At 38.9% G+C, this 27,140-nt stretch overlaps 1 protein-coding gene across 1 annotated transcript in view; it reads right to left on the reverse strand.

Annotated features, from left to right (window-relative positions):
• The window catches only part of TMEM47 (transmembrane protein 47), a 30,431-nt gene extending 3,585 nt beyond the window's left edge, over positions 1 to 26,846 (reverse strand). The window contains exons 1-2 of the mRNA XM_059157552.1: positions 26,478 to 26,846; positions 10,467 to 10,607 (exon numbers count right to left, since the gene is read on the reverse strand). Coding sequence (XP_059013535.1) covers positions 10,467 to 10,607; positions 26,478 to 26,703 — 367 coding nt within the window. The 5' untranslated portion in view covers positions 26,704 to 26,846. The remainder of the gene's footprint in view (positions 1 to 10,466; positions 10,608 to 26,477) is intronic.
• Between the last annotated feature and the right edge of the window lie 294 nt (positions 26,847 to 27,140).

Consider the following 27,140-nt stretch of genomic DNA (forward strand, 5'->3'; position numbering starts at 1 on the left):
TGAAAACATTAACATTTTTTTCTTTAACACTGTTTTCACAATATAGTAAGAATTACTGTTAGTAATTAGTAACTCACAGTAATAGTACTTGATGAGATAATTAATGCAATAATTTACAAGAGCATAGTGATTCTCACTTTACAGACATACATATATAAGCATCACTATTATGCAAGTATTACTGTAAGTTCAACTGTTCCACTATACAAAATCTGTAAATAGTTTCCCGAGAACAGTGATCCCAAATACCCCAAACTTTTGCTATTTATTTATGCTCTTAAGGAATTGAGGAATTCAAATTCATTTGTACTGATGAAAATAGTTAAGCTGTGATTTTAAGACACACTTTTCTTGCTGTTGCTTCTCAATACCACAACTGAGCCGATGATTCTAGCAATTCTTACTGTGATGTCTTTTGCTTATATTCCATTGATCAAATATGATTTTCATTCCTTTCTTCTCATCCTTCAAAAGGGACTCAAAAGAAGCCACATCCAATTATACTTTTGTATTAGATATAATAGATGACATTTATATATTCATTCTTCATCTACTTTCAAAAAAGAAAGAAATCGGGCACGTGGGTGGCTCAGTTGGTTAAGCAACTGCTTTCTGCGTGGGTCATGATCCTGGAGTCCCCAGATCAAGTCCTACATTGGGCTCCCTGCTCAGCAGGGAGTCTGCTTCTCCTTCTACCCTCCCCACTTTCATGCTCTCTCATATAAATAAATAAAATCTTTTTTTTAAAAAAAAGAATGAAATCAATGAAGGCATAGGAAGAAGCTAATGGTACTGAAAACATCAGTGAATGCTGGGTACGACCTCAAGCACAAAACTCAGCTATTCATTCTTAACTAACTCTCACTTCTTAAGTCAGTTGTCAGTCACGGCTAAAGGGGGAAATGTGATGAGTCATACGTAACAAAATAAAACAAACCAATTCATCAGGAAAGGGAAGGGTTGTTGTTTTTGCTTATATATAAAATTAAAGTGGCCCTTATCCTGTGGCTATTTCTATATGGGAGGCACTGGATTACATAAGAGATGATGGCTTCCATTCAAAATCTTCACTGCATATTGCATCAACTATTATATAATTTCTACTTCATTTAAATCAGCTTAACTAGAATTTATGGGATGCGTCTGCCTCATTCTCTACTACAGAACAGCTTCCACCCTCAAGAAACAATCTTAAAAAATCTGGGGTACCATGTACTATGGGGCAGGGACTGGCAAACAACCAAATCTGGTCTGCTGTCCGTTTTTGAAAACAAGTTTTCTTGGAACACAGCCAGGCTCATTCATTTATGTACTGTCCGCACTGTAACAGCAGAGCTGAGTAGTTGCAAGAGAAACTATGCAGCTCACGAAGTCAGGAGTACTTACTCTCTGGCCCTTTATAAAAAAAAGTTTGCCAACCCCTGATACATAAAGTAAACGTTTAGTCAAAATGACTATTATTTAACTCATCTTAAAAATACTGTAAATTCCAAAAGTACAACAATAAACATGAACAGTGAAAGTGACAAGAATAAAATGTGATATAGTAAAAAAAAAAAAAAAAAGATACGGTTTATTATATTTTTTAAAAAGAGCAGTAGGAGGACACCAGGGTGGCTCAGTCATTAAGCATCTGCCTTCGGCTCACGTCATGATACCAGGGTCCTGGGATCGAGCCCCGCATTGGACTCCCTGCTCAGGGAGAAGCCTGCTTCTCCCTCTCCCACTCCCCCTGCTCGTTCCCTCTCTCACTGTGTCTCTCTCTGCCAAATAAATAAATAAAATCTTAAAAAAATAAAAATAAATAAAAATAAAAAGAGCAGTAGGATGGATAGTGCGTTTAATTAAACTGGAGTTTTGTTCTTTAAAGTCCATGTTCATCTATTCTCAGTACCTATAAAAGATCCATGTTACCAATATGATTCATGTTCTCAGGAAGTCTACATTAATGATCCTCTCTCTAGCATAACACTGATGAACTCCAGAACATACATGAGGATGAGATTGCACAAAATCATTCCATTCTACAAGGTTCTGACTAGGGGTCAAGTAACATTTCTGGAGCCAGATATAAGAATTTGAAACACTTTTACCATGTAGGTCAACACTGCGCCCACCATACTTCTGCACTATAGAGAATGGATGGAAAAATAGGTCCATATAAAATGAGAATCTCTTGGCATCCAAAATGGAAATCAGAACTTGTTTATAGTTTAAAAATCTCAGAAAATGTTTTAAGTCATTGTCAGGACAACTGACAGCTCATTATGTAACCCACACTTGCTCTACCTCCAGCTAGTAAGTGCTAAATGTGTATTAAAAAAAAAAGTCAGCTGGCTCTGTGACTTCGTGAGGGAAAGGGCACTTTCATGTATTAAATATCTTAAAACTAATAAGAAGTCAATTACTATCAACCATGAAGTAGAGAAAAAAATGGCAAAGTTAGTAAGTTTGAAAAAAAAAAAGGCATTTCTCCTCACGCTTCTATATTCTGGTAACTTGTCAAAGCATGACTGATTCTGCCCGTAGATGACTGAAATATAAATGTGAATTAGGAATAGTCATTCATTTATTCATTCAATAAATTCACTCATTCAATAAATGTTTGAACCAAGTGGTACAGTTTAAGGCATTGGTAACAAAAGTTGCTACCGTCACAGGGTAACTAGGTAAAACCTAGTTACCAATGGGTAACTATATATAAACATATATAAACCTGCATTTGTAAATAACTTTTTCCACTTAATAAAAATACACAGAAGCAGGTAAAAATGCCTCCTTGCCTTTTATAGATGCTGTGAAGGCAAAAACAAACACACAAACCAAGGCCAGAACCCATTGGTAACTAGGCAGAGAATATGGCAGGTATTGTCAAGACACATGAAAATACAAGAAGGCCAGAAAACCAGATAGAGGGACACAGGCTGCTCTTTCAGATCAAAAGCTGGGGAAAGCCTCTTTGCGGAGGGTTGCGGGGGAGTCATCTAAGCACAGGCCAGAACAAAGTGAGGGTGCAGGTCAACTGAGTGGGGTAAAGGGCAGAGGCAGTGCAGAACCCCTGACTCAGGAGCAGGCCAGTGGCAGCAGGACATTAGTAAGGACACTGTAGCTGCCGTATAGAAAACGAGGCAGAGTACAGCAGGACATGAGATGGAAGAGAGAAGCAGGGGCCCATTTGGGGATGGCCCTGTGAACCATGGGTGGGGGTCTGGATTTTATTCTCAGTGTGATGAACAACTGCTAAAGGAGTTTGAGCAGAGAAGTAATAACTAATCTGAATTCTATTCTAGAAGGATTATATGGGTTCTTGTGGGAAACTGCCAGTCCCTAGGGTGAGTTGTTTACCTAGACCGCTTTTAATATTCACTTCAATGTGTTTTATTTAGCAAATATTTGGCCTCCATGGTATAGTACAATGACATAATTTCCCACTAGTGGAAAAGTGGAAATACAACTCCATTAGGCTCCTCCGGCATATTCTCCTGAACAGCTTTCTTAGAGATAAAGCTTTATTGTGTTGTAGCCAGATGAAAATTACCCCAAAACGCTTTATGCCTCTGAATTATTTTACTCTCTTTAGAATCACTGAGAGAAAAGCATGTAATAGCAAAACTGAGAAAAAAAAAAACATATATAAACCTGCATTTGTAAATAACTTTTTCCACTTAATAAAAATACACAGAAGCAGGTAAAAATGCCTCCTTGCCTTTTATAGATGCTGTGAAGGCAAAAACAAACACACAAACCAAGGCCAGAACTCAAGAAAACATCATCACACTTACATTTCTACTTTCCTACCAATCAATGAAACATAATAGGGACTGGTTTTGATATTCTCTGTGCTCTACCTCAGAGGCAACGTAAGTGAAGTCCTGTAGCATTTTAGAATTTGAAGGGAGCTTGAAGTTCATTTTATACCTCTCTCCATTTTTTTGAAAAGAAGTAACAAAACTACTAACCATGAAATTGTGTGGAGAGAGGCATGACAAGAACTTAGAGATACTGATTTTTGTCTTACGTCTAGTTTTCTTTAAGAGGCTATTTTTCAGCGCTTTCAATGCTGAAACATTGAAAACATTCAATACTGAAATATTCAATATTTTCATTTAAGGGAATATTTCAACAAACACTTATTGGATGTTGACTGTGTGGCAGGTGAAAGGGATCAGCCAGACAGGACAAGGCTCTTGGCCGGCCATATTTCATACTCTATGGTGAAAACAGACACATAGATAATTACAAATGAATGTGTTCAACAGTAAGAGCAGAAGCATGTTCACTGATCCATTAACTACACATTTCCTGAACTCTAATGATGTCCCAAACACCATTTCTGCCTGGATAAAGAAGGGAGGGCTTCCATGAGGAAGCACCATTGGAACTGATTCTTGAAGGATGGACAGGACTTGATCAGAAGATAAAAACAAAAAGACCTCTAGTAAAAAAAAAAAAAAAAACAGCAGCTTGTATAGAGCTTAGCAGTATAAGAGGGTGTGCCTGTAGAAAATTCACGAGGTTGGAATAAAGGGTGCATTCCCATGGAAAGGTTTGGTTCAGACTATAAAAGGCTTAGTGTGTCATAAAAATAAGAGACTGGTTTCTACAGGGAGACATCTCAGAGGTTATTTGAATTGTACATGCTATTCATGCCCTACCCGTATGCTCTCCTCTTCATCACTCCAGTACACGTTAGCCTGACTTCCAACTGTCAGCAGCACCTGCACTTCTTTGCCTGACTTTTCTTCTGGCCATGAAAGCTACTTTGCCTGACTGCGGGGCAGGCCTGTTGCTCTGGGAGAGTAACACTGCTGGCTCCCCTGCATCACCTCAGCCCTTACCAATGACTCTCAGAATCTGGTTTTTAAACACCCCAGTTCTCTAGTCCTTCCAATGAAATAACTGAGCTGTATGTTGTAAACCGGTTTCCAGAATTTTTCCACGAAGTTTAAGCTCTAGCTGCCTTCAGCAACAACTGGTTTGATAATGTCCTCTTTCTTGCCTCCCTTCCCTTCTCTGTCTCACTTTCCGTATCCCTGCTTTTGCCTCCCAGGCTAAGTACTTGCACTTGTTTCCTTGTCTTAAATTCTTCCTCTGGGGAAACCAACAGGACAAGTGACAACACCAGCTGTCTATTTGAGAACTGTACCTCATGTGTTTGTGTGCAAGACAGATTGTAAGTGGGAAGGAGACTAGAGATGGAAGGGCCCTAGGAGGCTAGTCAATGCATGGATACCTGTACGCAGTGATGACTGAGCTGACACCAGCGGGAAAGAAAGGGAAAGAAGCTGAAGAAAAGGCGGGAAAGGAAGGAGTCACATAGATAGTTTAAGTCAGATATTATCAAAATATTATCGAAATATAAATATTATCAAAAAATAAAGTAGGGGAAGTTCCAATCTGGAAGTGGAGATGTTTCACTTGAAGAGTTATGCCCTCAACTAAGTCAGTAATGGTGGTTCATGAAAAGGAACTATGGATTTAGGAGATTAATTTAGAGACAGAAGTGATAGGACCTACCAGGCAGATCTCTAAATACAGAATATTTCCAAAAAGAAAATGGTAATTTGGAGAATGAAAACATTTGCCCATGAAGGGTTAATATGAAGTGATCTTCTTTTCCTTTTTATTCTTTTTTAAAAAGATTTTACTTATGTATTTGAGAGAGAGAGAGAGAGAGAGAGAGAGTGTGCACAGGCAGGGGGCAGAGCTAGAGGGAGAGAGAGAGAAGGAAACTCCCCGCTGAGTATCAGAGCCAGGGCTCAATCCCAGGATCCTGAGATCATGACCTAAGCTGAAGGCAGGTGCTTAACCGACTGAGCCACCCAGACACCCCCTTATTTTCCCTTTTAAATTTAATCTGTAACTACCGAGAATCATAGTACATATGAAATTAATTACTGGCATTTATACTATGAATTGTTCTAGCCAAAGGGTAGTTCAATACTGATTAAGATCTGTGAATAGAATACCTTTTTAGCTTGAAATCGAAGCTGCACATTGGTTTTTCTGCCAAAATCTAGAACCAAAATACCTCCAGGCACCTCACTGTGTAACAGGATGGTGTGTAGGGCTACAAAAGGCAAGTCTCTAATCAGAGACAGGTCAGAGGTGGAAAGCAGTTGTAGGACCATGGGGGGAAAAAAATCACTATTCTGTACAAACATTCATTTACAGAAGGATTTTTGCAGATAGAACAGAAAGGAAGTATCCTTAGTAAAATTAGTAGGGATTCTGTTATTTAAAATCTGAATTAGAAGACTGAAAATATGCAATCTGTACCAAAGGCCCTTATAAGAGGCCTGTATATCATCCTAAGTTCCAGTGGAGCATAAAACAGATCTGCAAAACCAAACAATAAAAGAAGAGGACCTAGAAAGAAGCAGCCCCTTTAATTTCACCAACTCTCAGTGAGAACTAGATGTAATTTATAATCCCATCATATATAACCTATTGTTATCAGTTACACAGTAAGAAATATGTTATAGTCCTCTGTATTGGAAATATGTACACTTTCATGATGCACTATGATTCAGTCACGTTACACTGATGAATGTGTGGTTATTAGGACATTTCCAGTTGCTTACTTCCTTTTAGGTGTTGCCCCCAAGAAATGGAGTAACTGGAGTTATGGGATGGACTCCAGCTGCAGCACACAGCTGGCAGCTGAATTCAAACTTCAAGGCTGATTCTGCTCTTGTTTTGCTATGTGTTAGGCATGTCCAAGTAAAGATGAATTGAAACCCTGGCCCTGCAACTGTTTAGCTGGATAATCCTGGGGAATCACTTAACCTTTCTGAACCTATTTCTTCAGTGATAATATGGCAAAAATAAATACCCAATCTTAAGATTGCTGGGGTCAGAAAGAGTATATGCTAAGTGTCTAGCAGTGTTACAGGGGGTAGGTGCTCAATTAATTATTGTTGTCAACCTTATTATTACAGATAGTATCTTAATCTGAAGTTCAGACTTCTAGGACCAATGAATGAAAGAGCTGTGGAACATGGGACAATGTTTTAGATGGGCTGCAATGATGACAAGCTCTTAGCAATTCTTGTAAATATTCAGGTGGGTAACACCCCCCCCCCACCACCAAATTAGGAACTTCAGGGACAAATGGAAGATGGAAAATCTTTAAAATATGTTTGGCTGCCTTTATGAGATTTAATCATCAGCTTTAAGTAAATACCTTTGGAGTATATAATCTAACCCCAAGGCAGTATACCTACATATTAGAGTATTTAACAAGTATTTGTTAAATAAGTATTTAACAAGTATTTGTTAAATAAGTGAATGAAAACATGAATAAATTCTTGAGCTGTTTTGGTCTGAGCTTTGTGCTCACATGAAACTTGCTACTTCATAAATTGCCAAGAGAGAAATGGTTTAAGAAAAATTGCACTAGAGTTAGCTAGTTGTTCACGTGCCTGTTTTTCCCTGTCAAGTTATAAGCCACACATGCCTTCGTCATCTTTCCAGCATTCATTCAACTATTTATTGCGTACCACGTTGTACTGGGCATAGCACTTGGTGCTGAATTAATTATGTAGTCCAGTGTCGAGATGTTTCTAAGTGCTAGGTGTTATGTTTATTTGGATTTTATGTACTGCATGTTTCAGCAGAAGAAAAGATTATTTCTTCGCTGAGATACGTAACATTCTCTGTGTGTCAACACCAAGATAAGGCTGGGTATTATTTGAAAAAAAAAATTTGAGAAAAGAAGAGAAACACAGACTATTTTCAAGCACACCAAGGTGAGAAAAAAGGGGAAATGGCCCCAAATACACATTTACTACAAAGAATCACTAAACTGAATTACAGGTAAGACAGGCCAACCAAGAGAATAAGTATGTTTACTATGAAGCAAGTGAAATAAACAGCCATGATTCTTTTTTGTGTTGTTGTTGTTTTTTAATTTATTTATCAGAGAGAGAGAGGGGGAGAGAGCGAGCACAGGCAGACAGAATGGCAGGCAGAGGCAGAGGGAGAAGCAGGCTCCCTGCCGAGCAAGGAGCCCGATGTGGGACTCAATCCCAGGGCACTGGGATCATGACCTGAGCCGAAGGCAGCTGCTTAACCAACTGAGCCACCCAGGCGTCCCAACAGCCATGATTCTTGCTAGCATTGTTTCAAATGGGCAGATTTTCCAAATTTGTTACTTTTACGCCCAAATCAATAATGGATTCTTATGTGTAATGAGTACCTTTTCCAGAAATCAGCTACAGACAAGTCTTTAATGGGTTCTCAGATGGGAGAGAGAAACCTTTTCATGATGTTTCAAATAACCAGTAAGTTTTTACCTTGTTTTATGCAAAGAGAACACTAAACTAATGGTTATTTCATTAAAAAGCTTCCATAAGCACAGTGTCAAAAGAGAATGAGTAAAATTCAATCTCAGCACATGTACATTTTAAAAATGTAGTAATATAATGCTTGCTTTAGGTCTCAGCGGGTAGAATATGAATATATGAATATTGCTGTGGGATTCCTTTTATTATTTTATAATTTACTAATACTTGTAGTAGCTAGAGCTAAATAGGAATCTTTATTTTGACCAAATCCATTACCTTAACTTATGGTCATTTACAGTATGTTTTCTGTTACAATCAGTACTTATATTCACACTCTCATAATTTTTGCTATACTTGGGAAAACTGAGGTTTTTAAGAAAGAACTAGAAACTCCTAGTTATTTTTCTAAGCATGTTTAGAATAGGTGCTTTAAACACGGGATTTCTTTACAGATTCTGTGTATGCTATTATGTGGTAAGTTAAAGTCTAAATGAGAGAGTAACTAGGTAGCACCACAATATTGGATATTTATAAGAGAATGTCTAGAGTACCTCTATACCTTTCTAAAACCAGAAATATCTGAGTGTTCTAAAGATTATTCAAAACGTAATTCCAGTTTTAAGGAATGGTATATCATTTCAGAAAAATTTATCAAAAAATTCTATCACAATTATCTTATCACTATGTTAATAAATCCTAACTGTAAAGACAAATTTATACTAAAATTAAAATATCTAAGATATTTCATTCTAAGAATAGAAATATCCATGCTAAATCCATGAACCAAGATATAAACAAGAGAACTGTGATGGAATCTTTAGAAGAATCTTCATGGTGTACTAAATGATTCACAATAGAGATCTTTATTACACAGGAAATCAACAAAAAAATGAATAGTATTGCCACTGCCTAAGACTTCAAACTTTTTTTTGTAATGGTGTTTCTGTTCCATTATAAAGTGTCTGTGATGCTATTTAGCTAGTTTTGTGGGTCTCTTAATACCATGTTCCGTCCGTAAGAGGCACCTAATGAACGGCTGAATGAATGAATGAGTCATTAGTGAATAAGCCACTAATTCAAAATTCAGTAGCCTCCCAGCCCCGGCTCTGACAGTAGCTACTATACAATCTTGAGCAAGTCACTTCAGAGATTTGACTTAGATGTACTTCAGCCCTCTGGACCTTTGTTTTCATAATGCTTACATTCCCATCAGTTCCTGGGTATAAAAAAATGAACACAAACAGCAGGGGGCAGCAGAATACTTCTGATCTTATATTTTTAGATCAAACTACACTTCAAATCCTGAGAAATTTCATCTGTTCCCATCTTTAAACAGCTTAAAAAAAAAAAAATCCATCTAACAGCCGAGACGGTTCTGTCAGTGTCTTCATTATTGACAGTCACAGGGGCTTATTTTGCAGTCTTCAAATCAGCTGTGACTGACAGGATAAATTGAAGGCACCACAAGAATATTTCAGTTTGAATCAAAAAGAACAATATATCCAAGGCTATACTTATAAATAAAAATTAAAACACATTAATTGACTGGGCTTTTAGTCTTATAAACCCCCTTTCTAAATAGTTCCCTGATTTTAGCAAAACCTCCACCCTACCTTGCTTGATATTTTCATCCAAGCTGTGCATGCTTCATAGGACAAGGGCTGTTAAATTAACAACTATGCCAGTGACCGCATACAACTGAATTGTTTGATGGTTCAAGTTATATATTATCATTTTTCATTACAAGCATGTTTGTTTCCAAACAGATTTAGAACTTTAAGTTTAAATATATGGGAATTTTTTCCAGTTTCATGTCAGAAAAAAATAATGTTACCTTAAGATCACCAAGGGGGCAGTGAAAGGTGGGGTAAAAAGCTAAATATGAAGACGGTTGGTAAATACATCTGCTGCAATTCATAAGGCAACAGTCCTGTCAAGAACTATGACTTATTCATGTTTTAGTTCGAAGTTTAGAAATTGCCACTGTGTTCTGAAATGCTTAACAAACTGAAAACTAATAAGACAAACCCTTAATCAATTTACCTTAAAATATAACAAATGCCTCTCAATTTTTATGTAATGCAGCAACCCCATACTGCTTTTGCCTGAGAAGAGAGGGGTGGTAGAAAGGTTCCTGCAACTTGAATACCAGTTTGAACATAATAAATATATATTTACCTGCTGCAAAAAGCATGACAGCAACAGGTCTGTAGAAGCGCCTTCGAGATCCCACGCAGATAGAAATCAAACCCACCAGGAATGCAATAAGAATGATGGCAGCACCGCCCAAGAGTAAAGCCAGAGTAGCAATCTGCCAATCTGGAAAGAAAAAAAAGAAAGGTATTGCTTTTAAGCAGTCTGTCCTCAAAGAATCAACAGAATGATGTTCCGCAGCCTGTACCCTCGCTACAGCTAAATACATGGGATCCGGCTGCATGCTAAGCATCCTTTGGGAACTGAACTGTTTTGCAACAAAAATTACCATAAACGTCCTTATTCAGAAAAGTCTCTTATGCTAAGCTCAGCAGTGTTTTTAGACCAGGGGTTTGCCACGCTTTCTAAGGATTCTACTAAGCCTTCATGGTAAATTGGGTATCCTTTCCATAACCTATTTTCATTATTTTATTGTTTTCTCTATTGAGCTATAAAGCTCACAAATCTTAAATATGAATATCGAGACTAGGATGACATTTTATATATATTCGTATGCCCATATACCACCACCCGCATTAAGATATAGACCATTTTTGTCACCGGGTTTCCTTCGTGCCCCTCCCCAGTCAATAATCCCCCTCCCACCCAGACTAGTAAGGGACATCTATCACCTTGGATTCATTTTTGCCTATTCTTAAACTTTAGGTAAATGGTATGAACTCTTTTGTGTCTGGCTTTTAAGTCTGTGATATTGATTTTGTGTCTGATTTTTACGTCTCTGATATCCACCCATGTTGTGTGGCAGTAACACACTCCTTCATTCTTTTTTTTTTTTTTTTCCTGTCCTTTCTTGTCTAGCCTTCCTTCTCCTTACCGCACCCCCAAGCCCCCCCAAAACCAAGTTTTTATGTGCCAGTCTTCCCTAAAACAACTCCCCCAGCAAAATAGCATCAGGAGAATTTGTTGCTGTTTGTTCTTTCCTCCTCTCTTTCATTTCATTTTAATCTCACTGTGGTATTTACCACAAGGATGGTTTGTGAAATTAAGTATTCCCAGAGAGCCAGAATGTACTCTAAACAGCTGTCGGCCCCCTTTCTTCATTCATACGTGGAAACAGCAAGGATATATTGACCACATGCTACATACAGGTCTTTGTACGTGGATACTGTGAGTCTCCCATATGCTGAGTGAAACGTAAACCTCACAGAAATGCATCTGTCATTTCTTATAAAGATATAGAAATAGCATGACAGAAAATTGGCCCATTTCCCATTCCATAAGAAGAGGAAAATGTTCTCTAAGAAGTATAGCAAAGTGAATATATGAAAGCACTATTCAGTTTAAGAAGCATCACAAAAAAAGTTATTGTGCAGAACATTCTTCAGTGGGGGTCTTTTGGAAGTCCCAGGCTGCCTCTTCTGGTCCTCACTGTAACGTACGTGCAGAAAATGAAAATAGACTTTAATCCATGGTTAAATTGCAATGTAGTCTATCCAAAGTCAAGAACTCATGATATTTTGATGCTGCACTCTGAAATTATCCCTCCAGAAAGCTTTCAAAGCACACTCTTTACCACTGTAGGATAGGGGATGAATGGAGGAACCTATAAAACCCTCGGATTTTCTTCTCTTCTTTACACTTATATATCTCCGCCTTAAGTGTCCTCTCCCACATCCTTGCCTTGTAAAAACTTCTGGATTTATAACTGGCACTGACTCAGAACTTGCATTGCATTCAGGAAACAAACAAACAAGGGGAAAACAGAAAAAAATCCACACTTCTAAAATACAAAGGTGAATCGCAAGAAAGTAGAGAGCATTTTTTATGCCATCTATTTGTAACAAAGCCATATAACTTCAAACAAAAGTATATCTGGCTTTCAACTAGAGTTTAAAAGGATAGCCACACTATGGATTTTTTATTCCATAACAGCATGTAGCTTTGAATTAAAAAAAACCCCAAAGAATAATCCTTACATTTGGAAGTCTCTAAATTTCTTTGAAAAAGTTTATACATAGCACAATTATTTTTTACTTTAACATAACAGAAATTCTTCTGAAAACTTTTAAGTTGAAATTTCTGAATAAGTAAAATTTTCATTGTATTAAAGTGTTTAGGGTACAAAAAAAATCCTTCCATTCGTTAATCAAATTCTTTAAGAGAGACTATGTGGAACACTGTCTAGTTGGACCATTAATTTATAAAAATGTTTATTACCGTTAGCATCTCCAAATTCCTTTAAGTAAGAATTTTTACAGAATCAATTTTAAGTCAAGATACAACCAAAATATTCACTCATTTTAAAAAATAGCTTAAAAGACTGCTTTTCTGGTAAGTTCTTTCACACAGCCCAATATGTATGCATAAAATGCCACACATTTGACTACTTCCACTTTTAATCCAAAAGAAAAAAAGGAATTTTGTTCACTTTTCTCTACTTTAAATATCCTCAAAGAATAGATAAAACACATGTATTTATTTGCATCTTGTAAAAACAAACTAAGACAGGAAAAAATTGGCAAAATTTTCCCAGACAGTAAATATTTCAGTTTTATGGGTGATGGTCTGTGTTGCAACTACTCAACCTCTGCTGTGTAGTGTGAAAACAGCCATAGACAATATGTAAATGAATGAGCATGGCTGTGTCCTAATAAAACTTTATCTACAAAAACAGGTGGTGGGTTAGTTTTGACCCTCTGGCTAAAATTTACTGACCCCTGGTCTGTACTTTATGTACCATTAAAAAATGTTGAATTTTTTTCTATGTAAAGGTCTCTCAGACAATAATAATTTCGTAATAAAGTCAATTTGATAAATGCGTAATAAAGGTGTGCAAAGTGATGCTGACCCAATTTAGCAACTGAAAAGTACAAAAACCACAAATCTCACAAAATGTCGAATCTCCTTCAAATAATACTTCATGTCATAGAGAAAACCAATAAAATGCAATAGAAGCCACCAGGAGAACAACACTTATTAAAAGGGACTAAAACCTAATTAGGAAGGGAACCTCTTACATCACAGGAAGTAGTTCTAAAAAGTAAGTGAATACAACCAGTTCTCATTTTCTTCCTTTTTTTTTTTATTAAAGATTTATTTATTTGGGGAGGGGAGGGGCAAGGGAGAGGGTAAGACATCTCAAGGACATGGCTGAGCATGGAGCCCAAAGCAGGGCTCCACCTCATGGACCCTGAGATCATGATCTGAGCTGAAACCAAGAGTCAGACTGAGCCACCCAGGGGCTCCTTTATTGTCTTCTCAAAGTCCGGTATCTCTCTATCTATTTTTAGTACTGAGGGTTGTGGCTAATGAAAGTCATACTAGACATAAAGTCAAAAAGGCACATCACACTGTAATACTGTTACCCTTCCCTCTGGTCCTTAACCATAGATAATGCCTGTTCACACAGAGAAGCCATTTTATTTTATGAGAGACTAGAATTAGGCCATGTCTGCCACTGCCTGGCCAGAAGCTGGGGTTTAGACTGAAGTATTGAGCCCATATCTCTCATAGACAGTGCCAAGTTTTGAGATTGTTGTCATTATAGCCATTTGGAATGATTCACTCAGGCAGGATGCCCAGGACCCAAGCTTTAACTTGCTGATCAGTTGAACAATTAGGAAGCCAAAAACTGGTTCGATAAGGCTACCATAGTCAGTTAGATCCAGGGCACTTTTCCTGGCTAAGCACTAGGTATTCTGAAGCTGAGAACAGTGCTTGTGGCATCATGCCTCTTTCAGGAAACAGAAACCACTGTCCAAATATTAGGGCCTGCCTGCCTTACAGGTGAGCTAAAGTCAGGGACCATGTAGATCGGCTTGATACCATTTCCTCTTTCTTGTTGAACAAGACTAGTACACAGAGAATTCGAAAAATAGTTTTATAGATACCTAGCAATAGCCATTAAAACAATATACTCTGGGCTTCATGTATACACATATACTTCCTTATCTACCAATGTACAGTTAACAAAATATACATATAGAATGTTCTGTACTTGAATGATTTTTTTGATAATATTATAATAAATGAGCAGAAAATTTGTCTCTACACTAATGGTTTTTCCATTAGAAGGTTTGCATGCCACAAGTACTTGCTATCCCATATTCAGTGTTTGCAAAACAAATTAAACTGTCATAAAAATCTCAATTTTCAGCCCCATTTCTTAAAACAAAATCATCTATTTTAAGTTCTCATAATTGGTTAATTTCTACATCAATCTTAGTTCCACAATTTTATAGCCCTCACAGTATTTAGTGAGATGAAGTGTTAAGAGTCCTTAGAGATTTATTACTCTGCATTAGTTTTACACATTTCTATAAATGATAAAGTGACACTGTAGTGGAGCAGTGAACATAAACCAGCTCTGCAGAACATCAATGGCCATGGTGCTACTTTACAAATTGCAGTGCTCTGCACAGTTAAAACTGGTCATTGTTCAATGTCAGGCCAGCTGATTTGAAATTTGAGTTTGGTTCCCAAGAGCTCAGAAAACAAGTGATAATCAGTTTTGATGAAAAAAAAAAAAAAAAGGTACACCCTTGGTCCATAAACCAGGGAAGACACAAATGGGCTGTGAAGAATGTTTTGGATCTGGAACTCCCACCTGAAATGAGGCTGCCATACTTCTGGCAGATTCGGTTTAAGAGTGTAGCAGATCCCCCCCCCCCCCTTATCTGCAGTTTCGCTTTCCATGCTTTCAGTTATCCACAGTCAAACACAGTCCAGGCTGGAAGCAGATGATCCTCCCAATGAATCACCAGAAGGTCAATAGTAGTAGCCTAATGCTACGTCACAATGCCTGTATCGGTCGCCTCACTTAATTTCATCATGTAGGCATTTTATCTTCTCATGTAATCACGAGAAGGATGAGTATAGCACAATACAATAGTCCGAGAGAGAGATCATATTTACATAACTTTTAGTATAGTATATTGTTATAACTCTTCTATTTTTTAATCTTAGTTATTGTTGTTGATCTCTTACTGTGCCTAATTTAAAAATTAAACTTTATTGCAGATATGTGTGAACAGGAAAAAACAAAGCATATGTATGGTTCGGTACCACCCACAGTTTCAAGCATCCACTGAGGTTCTTGTAATATATCCCCCAGAGATGGGGGGGCCTATTGTATTTTGGCAAAACTGACACAGTGGCACACACAAGGCACTGGATGTGCACCTATGGAAGCCAAGGCTCAAGATACATGTGTGCTTCTCCACTAGTGCTTTCTCTAAAAAAAAATAATAAAAGTTAAACATTTTTAAAAAGGAAAAAATAACAGTAATGAATATATATAATGTTATACTTTCCCCTGTAGTTACAGAATCAAAATTGGGCAGTCTTTATATCACAACATCAAGTCCAGCATTAATATGCAACTCAGGAACTAAAATCAAGTCCTATTTCAAGGTATTTTTATTAGCTGGCGCCAGTGTTTCCAATGTCTATAAATGCTTTAGTATTCTGCAGAATTGTGCTGACTTTCTTTACGGTCTAATACATGAGACTGGTCTGAAATTGCCACTGCATTATGAAAATTCTATGAGCCACATTCTAATTGCCAAATTGGAGAATTCACATTCCTTTAGGGAATTCATGGTCAAAGTTTACTTCCAATTTTCATGAAAGGTAAAATCTTGATGATAATACACTTTCCACACGTTCCACAAGTTCAAATGTACCACATTAGTGGAACTACAAATGTACCACCTCATTTCAAAACTTTTAACTTGTCAAACACTGGCTAATTTATTTGCCTCTGTAGGTATTGTTTATATGCTGAAATTAGTTCTACTGTATGTAAATCCTTGAGCACACAACTGCCACTTCTTCTAGGAAATTAGATAAAATTAAAAGGCAATGAAGAAACAGATTTTTAGTCTTAGAAATTCAACTCCCACAATTTGGGTGGGCAGTATTTTCCTAAATGTATCTTAATGTTTTAATATGGGAGTATCACTGTTTTAGAATTCTCATCACAAATTAAAATACTGATTTTTTTTAAAGATTTTATTTATTTATTTGACAAAGAGAAATCACAAGTAGGCAGAGAGGCAGGCAGAGAGAGAGAGAGGAGGAAGCAGGCTCCCTGCTGAGCAGAGCCCGATGCGGGACTCGATCCCAGGACCCTGAGATCATGACCTGAGCCGAAGGCAGCGGCTTAACCCACTGAGCCACCCAGGTGCCCCTAAAATACTGATTTTTAATGAACTTTTATAATCCCATTCAAATTTGCCAAACACTTTTATTTTCACCTTTGAATTCCCTAAAAGACAGGTATATTAACCAAAATGATATCCATAACTCCAATCGAAATCATTTACTGTTCCACCTAGAAGAGGTGACAGGGTGAAGAGGTTTCCTATCACCTTGACACCACCTCACAGGTCATCCATAAATCTTCCCTAAATCCACAGAAGCTGGATCATTTCACTCATCCCCAGAACACCTTCAGTTTTTCTAAATACTTTTATTCACTTGTTGGGCATATGTATAGCAAAACACTTAAATTAATTTTAATTATATTGGTGCAAACTCATTATTGCCAATTCCATTTTTATCATCAGGAATGGGAACTACTGGGACTGCTTGTATTTGTTGAGGAGGAAACAAGCTCCAGTTACAGAATAACTTTTCAAACCCTAATTCTCTAATACACTGCTGACCTAATCACAGAAGACCATGCCTTTTTCCTGACTAGCTCATCTTATTAGAAATTATGCACTGAATTATTTTCATCAACTGTAATTTAGGATTTTGAGATTAATGCTACATATTTCCAGGTTTGGACAGTAAGCCCATATCCTCATGTATGAAGAATGAATCAAAATGGTGCTGTTAATTTGTATAAAAGGAAGGTAACTATAGACTTAACAGCCAAAATATTTCCAGAGTTATCAAATAATACACTTCACTTTTTCAATCTGTATATGGCAAATGAAATGGAAAACTGAAGCCATTACTGAGGGAGTTTAAACTTTTTCTTTGGTAAGTTGCATTCTGACCTAAATCTACCAGTGTTGCATTAATTTTCTACCACTCCATGAGATATAGAGACAAAGACAGGCAAAAGAAAAATTCTGATTCCAATTTCAATAATTAAAATGACCATGTGTTTTGAATCAACTAATATCAAATCTAACGTTCTTCATGTGCAAACAAATATTTAAAGCAAACAACTATGTGTCTTTTACAAAATGACAGTATAGACACTGTACACTGTGCTGCACAAAGTGAAATGGAATATTAGAGAAGCACCTACCTTGTTAATCAAGTTGCAATGATACAACTTAGAGTCCTACTCTTCAGGCCAACATATGAATAAAAAATGTATCAAAAACACAGCACTGACCTGACTTTAGCACATATACGATACTAGGAAACCATGCAAGTAAGTGATGCAACAACTCTTTAATAACCAAAATGTAGGTCGATTTTACCAAAATTCTGGAAAATTCTGATTGTCCAAAAGTACCAGACAGGTTACTAATTTTCAATCCAGACAATTTCATTTAAGCCTTTTGAATTTGAATTATTCTGTGTGGTGTTAGATGAATATGTATCTCTTTTTCTTTAACAAATCAAGGGTTGTTTCAACTGCTTCACAGAATTCTATCTTAGAAATTTGGTGAAAATGCAATTTATCATCTAAATATCATAACGTATGGTATCTTTTCCCCCAAATAAGACCATTATATACAGTGCTTGGCAAAATGCCCTGCAATTAAAGCATGTTGCAGAATTTGGACCAAAAAAAAAAAAAAAAAAAAAAAAAGACACACCATCACTGCTATCATGTACTACGTTAGAAATATTTCAATAGCATTTTATGGTAACTAATATTATCTAAAGGGTACAGGCTCAGTAGTAATTTCTGATCGGACTATTTCCATAAAGTTGTGATGAGTTTGTTATACTGAACATCTTCCCCACTCTTGGGGGGGGGATCTAAGGTTACAATTTAGGCAACTTGGTTATCTGGAAAAGCAGGAAGAAGAAAGTCCACACCAGGACTAGGAGTGGGTGACCTTCCTCTATTCAACTAAAAATCTTCTGTGTGATGGATTTAGAGTAACTAATAATAATCAAAGGGTAGACGGAAGGTAGCCAGTCACCCACGATCTGTACTGAGATACCTTCTTAGTAAATACGGGAGGAGGGATAAAATTGGCAAGATAGCAGCTCCCTGTTAGCAAACTTCTTTAGTTGCGATCTCTTCCATCCCCTGCCAAATTTGAACTTTTATTTCCCCCTTTACATTACTTTGTACATTTATATGATTTCGTTGTTTAAAAGCAAGTGTTTCATTCATCACCTTGCTGTCCCTAACTAGCACAGTGGTGCCACACAAACTGGCTAATTCTGTACCAGGATAATGCCTACACCCTGTATGAAATCAATGAATATGTTTTAATGAAGTTAACTCTTTGGGCACACATGACAAGATAGGAAAAGGGAAAGGTCATTTCTCTCTTTAGGTCACCTAGTGGTGCTAGCCAGGTCGCATTCACAAAGTACTATGGCAACATTTTGATGAACTTTTGGTTTAGGGACCTTAAAACACAAGAGCAAGAAACCCCCGTTTGATGAAAATTGTAGTTCTTTTGTGGATGAGCCTTTTGCAGACTGAGGATATGTCACTCATGGGTCCCAGCTTCTACATTTAAACATCTTTTTGCCAATAAACATGTATTTTGAAAAGAGAATCAATAGGTGACATTATGTTGAAATATGGCTCATTAAACTATCATTTAAAATCCCCCAACATTTAATATAAGCTGCTAGAGACAAAAATGATCTAGGTATTTTTCCTCAGTTCTTTGGGAACCATGGATGCCTTGTTTTTGAAGATTTTTTGAAAATTGATGACCGACACTAGTGTCTCAAAAACCCACACAAATTACAAGCAAAAAATGGCAAGGAAAGATGTCCTTGTCTAATTTTCAAGGGAGATAATCCAATACTTTGAAAAGACTGTTAAGATTTAACTGCCAGTAACTTTGACATATAAGGATGAAATTCTGTTTAAGGAACATCAGTCCCTTTCGATAAATAAATGTATCTTAAAAAAAAAAAAAGCCAGGATGCATTAAAACTTGATCTAGTGAAATTTATATTCATGTAATCAATTTAAGAAACTTACATGGCTGCCTTCCACATACTTACAATTATGATTTTAAAATTAAACAGATGTTTTAAAGCATCCTATCATAGCAAAACTTAAAAAAAAGTTTTGCTGATTTTTAAGGACTAGTCATGCGAACAATGTAAATTTGATGTTAGGAAACATCTAAAACTTCACAGACTTACTGACATGAGTCTACCTGAAGATCTTAAATTCTATGTGAAATCAGATCTTGGATGGTTATAAAAAGTAGACATCTATTTCATGTGTAGTACTTAACCTCTGAATCCGAAGTGCCATGCCTGGGAGCACTTAGCAAACCTTCCGAAATGAAGAGTTACCTGCAGTGTGACAGGAAAGTTGGAAAACACACCGTGCAAAAATAGTTCAGCCAAGTACAATTCCTACTGAGTCACTACCATTGTATCTTCCTCAATTTTTCTTATCCATTCAAGAAATTTGCCCAGGCAGGAATACTTTTAAAAATCTTTTCTACTCCAAATGTGCTATTATTCTGTAATTCAATATATGGGCAATTGTCAGGAAAAGAATTTTTTTATTAAGGGAAAAACAAGCAAACAAAAAATAATTCGGCAACTCCAACATCTTTCTAGTGCTACAAAACTTGACTCCCGTCTTCAATTTTAACATTTTAGTGTTTGTGTACAAAGAACCTATCTCCTCTGTCTCATACAGAACTTTCTTAAAACAAAACAAAACAAAACAAAAACAAAATAAAACAAAACAAAAAAACTAAAGTTTATCAGCAACACGAAGTAGCAGCTTATAGCCCAGATTCAAATCAGTTTGAGCCTTGCTCATTTGAGACTATAAACCAAAATGGCTTAAGGTCACCTAAAGAGAGTGGGAGAAGTTCTCTATTGGTAGACGGGTTAGGTTTTTAAGCTCATTTGATTACATATCCAAAGTAACCCCATACAAGTGACCAATCATTAAACCCATGTGATAAGGGCAGTTTTTGCCCCAGCCAAATTTTACTTATATAATTGATGCAAAGTTCCTTTTTAATTAAGATTTTATTTATTTTTTAGCTCAGAGACAGAGAGTTAGAGTAAGTGAGCACAACCATGGTAGTGGCAGACGGAGGAGAAGCAGGCTCACTGCAGAGCAGGACCCTGGGATCGTGACTTGAGCAGAAGGCAGATGCGTAACTGACTGGGCCACTCAGGCACCCTGATTGAAAATTCTTCAAGAAAGTAGCTATGTAGTTGTCTTTGTTCTTCAGAGGCAGTAAAGTAAGAATGCAGATTGGCAGCTAGACTCCAGTGAGACTCTATGCCTCAAAAGTGGCCCAACAGCATCTCCCATCCTCCATGCTCTTCTATAATGGGACTTTCCAGTTGCTCCATCAAGACCAAGAGGTGGAACCCAACTTTCCTTGCCTGGAATTTGGGCTGCCAAATGGCTCCTCTGTGATTTTCCAGCTAGTTAAGACAGCGACTGGTTCTCTTAGGACCCTCATTTTGGGAAAAACCACTCATCCTATAGTAAGTTTGACTACCCTGGGACCACCATGCTAGTAAGGCTGGTCCTAGTGGCCAGACTCCAGTCTCTCCGCCATTTCCCCCAAGGTGCCAAACCCAGTTAGAAAAAGATCCTGCAGTTGCAGATGTTCCAGTCCCCAGCCATTCAAGTCACCCTCAGCTATGTCCCCCAGACACCCTGGAGCCCCATTATGTCCTATCTAAATTCCTGACCCACAGATGTCATGAGCATAATAAAATGATTGTTGTTTTGTACCACTAACTTTTGAAGTGGTTTGTTTCCCAGCATTAGTAACTGGCACTCTCTTGGAAAAAATGCCTCTACCACCGACTGAAAACTTGGTAAACTTACAAAATGCCTGGTCTCTTCAATAACATATAGGGATAACATTAACTCCCTTGCAAGTTTACTGTGACACTGGCAATAATTGAGATGTTTGCTCTGTAATAGTACTGAGAAAAAGGGTAGCTATTAGATAGTAATTTTGTGATCATGATCTACCACGAGCATTGTTAAATGCTTGGTAATGCAGTAGCACAATTTAAATTTGAAACTGACAGCATACTTCATTATTCAATGCAAAGAGTTTACCTTCCAAGGGGGATGGGGGGAGTCTTCAATTTTGCAAAAAAAAAAAAAAAAATCACTTTGGGCTTGTTTTTCTGAATATATAATAAGGAAGGAACACAACCCTAATGTGCAGGTACTTTTATATATTTAAAGCATTTGAAGCCATTAAATTGTATGAGGTCACGTGAATGCTTAAGTGGCCAAGTTCAGGGCAGTTTGAATCTAAAGCCTCCTGTATTCTCCACAACAGTACTCTGCTCTCCTACAGGATTACATTATAATTTAGCATAGTTCATATAGAAATCTACTGTGATATTTAGGTAATATATTCCAGGGACTTAATCTGAAGCATCTACAATCCTTTTCACTAATATATCTAGTAGTAGTGGATGTATCTTTGGTCTCATTAAGTAGTCTTACCATTAACAGAAACTTGAAAGAAATTCCTCAAATATATTCTTGACAGCAGACAAAATCTATTGCCTGAGATATGCTTTTGTTTGTTTTGGTTTTATTGGGAAATGTTTTATGAAAGGCCAGGCTTCTCACACACCCATCAAATCCCTTTGCTGACAAAGACTGATCCAAATGGTTCCCTGGAGGTTACAATCATTCTATAAATGTGAGCAAAAAAGGAATTATATCTGCCCACAAATTAAAACATCTTTTTTAAAAGTCAGTCTTGGGAATTTGAAAGTCTTAGGAGATGGTAAAAGAAAAATCATCACGAAGATCGTGAAATAAGTCATACTTGGTTTTTTCTCCAGTTTATTGAGAAAGTTTTGGTGCTGAGTGCTACTCTTTGTATAACTTTCCACCCACCTATGTTGTGTAGGTTAAATAAAACTGCATTTGTTCTACTTATGTTTTTTTTCAGGAAGCCAGAAGAGGGTCTAACTGTCTGACCTCCAGGCCTGCAGAACTATTTGTAAACACACATCGGTATCAACATATTTTGGGAAAGAAGCTAAACATTTCCTGAAGTAAGTAGCGTTGTGACGTTTCCTAATGAAATTCTGATTCCCAATGAAGGTATGGATTCAAAGTATGCACAAAGGACATACATCTGAATTCAGAATCACTAAACCTCAGATTTTCTAAGATTTGTAGTTGTTTAGGCAGTTTGGTTTATCTTAAACTATGACCCAAGGTGGGTTTTCTTACAATGACTGTCAAAGTGGAATGTTCTACTAGTTTTAGGAAAAGGAGCTACCTATAAAGCACTCTTAAGAGAACCTCTTGTCAGCTGAAAAAAAATAATAATATTCACCTGTTATTAGCATACAGCACACACTGCCATTTCAAAACTGCCAGTGACTCATGTTACAAATGAAGCTATTTTTAGGACAGTACACGAATGATGTTAATATTCCTTGAAAAAGACTATTTGATCAAGTATTTCATGGATAGAAAAGATGTATAGATATTCTGTAGATGGAAAGATGGATAAATGCACTTTTTATATCCTAAAATTACTCGTAGTAAAACGCACTCATTTGGCTATCTGCATGTCCTTGCTTTTGTGCTCGGTCAATAAATCACACGGACGTCAAAAAAGGAATCTGCCTTGTATGAAATAGCTCCATATTTATAAATTTTAAAACCATCTTAGAGGTTATATAGCACATTTGATGTCAAGTTTAGGGCATCAGCATTCTGTATCACTTGAGCAATCCTATTTGCACTAAGAATTCTTCTGCAATGGCTATGAAATCCTAACAACTATATTCTAAACAAAAGTTATCAAAACTAAATGTGACTAAGCAAAAGCCAAAAACACGACTACAATTAAAAAAAAAAAAACTGATTAAAGATGTATTAAGAGGCTGCCCAAATCAGTAGTGGGGAAAACTATTCTTAGAAATTCTGTGGCCGGCAGCCATGGGAGTACTACCTATTCTAAACTTCTTAACAAGCATACTTTATTATTATTATTATTGTTTGTTTCCATCGCAAATGACAGTTTATTGGCCGTTTTTCTCATTTGTCTTTTTAGAAAACTTCTAGCTTTAGATGAATGCCTGGACTGTCCCCCTACTCTGAACTGGGACACCAGAGAAAAGCATTACAATTGACTGACACCCGGATTACTGGTTCGTACTAGAAGTGCTGATGCAACCTTCAATACACCAGGACACAAAAGGCATGGTTCTGCTTTCGCTTAAAACCATAAAACGGGTTCTAAGCAGCAAACAACGCGTATTTGGTAACAAAATTAAAATGCAGCTTTAAAAATAATGGCTGAGGGGAAAGTTTCCGTAGGAACTGGGCCTAAGTAGGACATATTGTCGTCAGTAGAAACATTCCTGAAATTTCCCTTCTGTAAATACAAGCTCGCCTCTTCATAGCAGTTTTAATTCTAATTAAGACAAAGGTTTTTAATTAAGCCCCGAAGATCCTGGTGAAGGGCCTTCAGTAAAACTGTCCTTGGTGGCTCCTCCCAAGGTAATTCATTTCAAGAGACAATGAAGTGGATCTCTTAAAAAATCTTCAGAGAAGACATTCCCCTCCCTGCTTTCTGTTACTCCACACCGCAAACAGACTGAGAAAAGCTGCCTGCCCTCTGGAACAGGCAAGAAAAAAGGATTGCTCGTTTCAATTCAAGCTTCCCTCTTCGTTTCAAAACATTTGTGGATAGAAGCTTCAAGTTCACAGAACATTTTAAGAAAGCACATTTTGTAAAGTGGGGGAGATAGAGCAATTTTCCATATTTTGTTTCCTTTCCTCCTGCACCCCCCACCCACCGCCTTGGAGAGGAAAAATGAACTGCTACTACATAAAGAAAGTCAAGAACTTGTTCCAGTTAGCCTCAAACAAAACCATCTCTAAGCCTCCCACATCATTTGCTCACCAACTACACTTTTTCTGGGATGAAAACTATTTTAAGCAAAATAGAACTGAAGCTGATTTTCAGGAACCCAAATAGAAATAAATGCTGTGGCATGAGTTTAAGCAGAAGGGTACGATAACGGGCTTAGGGGGGAAAACCCAGAAACTGTCCCTGGCTCCCATTTGTACTTCGTAGAGACCTTTTATCACTACCTTTGCATTAAGCTTGAGTCTCCCTACCTACTTCCTTGCCTGGACAGGGGGAAAAAGCTGAGATAAATGGGTATGGAGGCAATTAAGGAGAGATTAGCAAACACTGCATACTGCTCAACAAACTCGTGTTGGCTTCTCCCCATTCCCCACATTCCTGGCCAAGAGAAAAGGATCTGGGTCTGAAAAGAAAAGAGTAGAGGCTGGTTTCTCGAACCTATCTGAAAAGTCTTTATGCAATCAGGGGACTATTATTTCAGGAGACAGGAGAAAGGGGCAAAAGATTGCCGTTGCTAAGGAGACATGCCGAAGCTGGCATTCCTACATAAATTTCCATTTCTATTGGAGAGGGGAAAGAAAAGATATTTTCTACAAAGTTTATTTGGATCCCCTGGTTACTGAAGAAAGGCATCTTACCAATTTATTTTATCTTTGGTTGTAAACAACAAACCCTGAAGGAATTAAAAGACCTAAATGTTGACCTCCTGCTGCCAACCAGTCCCCTCCACAGTGAATTAAGCAACAAAGACAAAATCCCATCAATAGGAATTTTGATGTAAAATCAAAGAAGCAGCCTTTTGTAAACAGAAAATCAAATTTATGGAAGAAACTTAACCAAGTGAACTAATCTTTCTTGAAACAAGAAACCAAAGACAAAAGTAAATCAGGTTTGTGTGGCATTTGTGCTATTTCAACTTTCTTGGAACTTGAAACGTCTCCAGTAAAGCTTCATAAATAGTCCCCGAGAAGACAGACTGTCACGAAGGAATTTAATCAGTTTCTTAGGGGTACGCGTGGGTAAGTGTAAAATCACGGGCAGGTCCTCTCCCTTTATTCCCCTTTCTCTGCACTGACACCAGCAGCTGAAGAATCAAGATTAGCAAGGAAAAGCGTTTACTGCAAGAAATCGGAAGTTGGCAGATTTCTGCTAACAGCATAACTGGGGCGCAGAGGAAGCCAACTGGGGGTCAAGGAGAGAATAAAGCCCCCTCCCAGGGGGTGACTACCTTCTTCCCCACCCTCCACCCCACCCGTTCGCAGCTTCCAGGGGTAGCTGAATAAGCCACAACTTTACAGGCATCTGTGAGTAAGTAGCTCATGGAGAAAAGAAAGGTCTGGAGGAGAGAGGAGGTATTTGGAGAGCGAGAGAAAGAAGGGCAACTCACAACCAACGACGTGCCACCAAAAAAGGCAAGGAAATTACGCCTGTCTCTCTTCCAACTCTCCACAGCCGTCAAAAATTTAAGGAAATAAAACCCAAAGCGAAACTCCCTGGGGAAAACCGGACAAAGTGGAGTAGAGCCGGCAGAAACGTGGGCACTGAGAGGTAAACTCAGGCAAATTCCTCCTTGAGAGAGAAAGGAGAAGAGAGTGGGGAAGACCGAGCCGAGAACCCACGACGTCTCGGTGGAGTTGGGGCGGGTTTGCTCGTCTCTTTTTTAACGAGAGTGTGGAAGGCGTTGCATTTCTAACACGGCCCCGCGGTTCTCGCCTTAAATGATATCAATTACCCCAAACAGCATACGTGTTACTCCAGAGCCCGAGGAATGGCCCCGGGGGGACGGAGAGGGCGTGGGACGTCGCATTGGCTTTGGCGACAGGACCGGGGAGAGACGAGGGGTGGATCGCAGGGAGGTGGCTGAAGCCCACGGGTCCGCAAAGAGTCAGGATGCGGCGGGGCGCACGAGGGTAGGGGACACAGAAGGCGGGGAGAGAGGCGGTGGCCGTCCGGGCAGTGGGGCACCGGGCAGTCCGGGGTGGGAGGCAGGGGTCGCGGCGCGCCGGGCCCTCACCGCTGCTGAGCGTGGAATCGCAGTGCCAGCTGTCCAGGCTGGCGGGTTTCCGGCAGGACTCCCACAGGGACAGGTAGTACTGGTGGTCGGCCGTGACCCAGGCCGGGCTCAGCACGGCCCCCAGGTCCAGACACAGCGCCAGGAAGATGCACACCAGCCCGACCAGCTTCAGCGGGGTCAGCACCGACACGCGCACCTCCTCCATGCCGCTGCCGGCCGAAGCCATGCCCCGGGCGCCGCAGCCCCCTGCCCCGCCGGAGGCGAGGTCGCCAGGCGGGTCCGGAGAGCGGGGAGCCGGACCTCCTTCGGAGGGAAGCAGCGGAGCCGCCGCGCGCCGCGAAGGTAGGTCTGCGGGGGCTACCGGCCGAGGTGGGGGGGCTCTCTGGCAGCCGCAGCGACACCGATCCCGCCGCGGACCTTCGCTGCCAGCCCCGCGCCGCGCTCTGCCGGCGCCCGCTCCGCCCCGGCGCGGCCAGGCTAGCTCCGCCCCGGCCCCTCCCCGGGCTGCAGGAGGCGGTGCCGAGCGGGGCGGGGCGGTGGGTCCGCACCCCGGCGGCGTCAAGCTCTGGCTCCCGGCGAGAGAGGCTAGCGCGCGCCCCGCCCCTTGCCAATAAGCGAAACGGTTCCCTCTTCTCTGACCCTCGTGTGTGTCGCGCTCGGAAA

Source organism: Mustela lutreola, chromosome X (genome assembly GCF_030435805.1).
Source record: "Mustela lutreola isolate mMusLut2 chromosome X, mMusLut2.pri, whole genome shotgun sequence".
NCBI lineage: Eukaryota > Metazoa > Chordata > Mammalia > Carnivora > Mustelidae > Mustela > Mustela lutreola.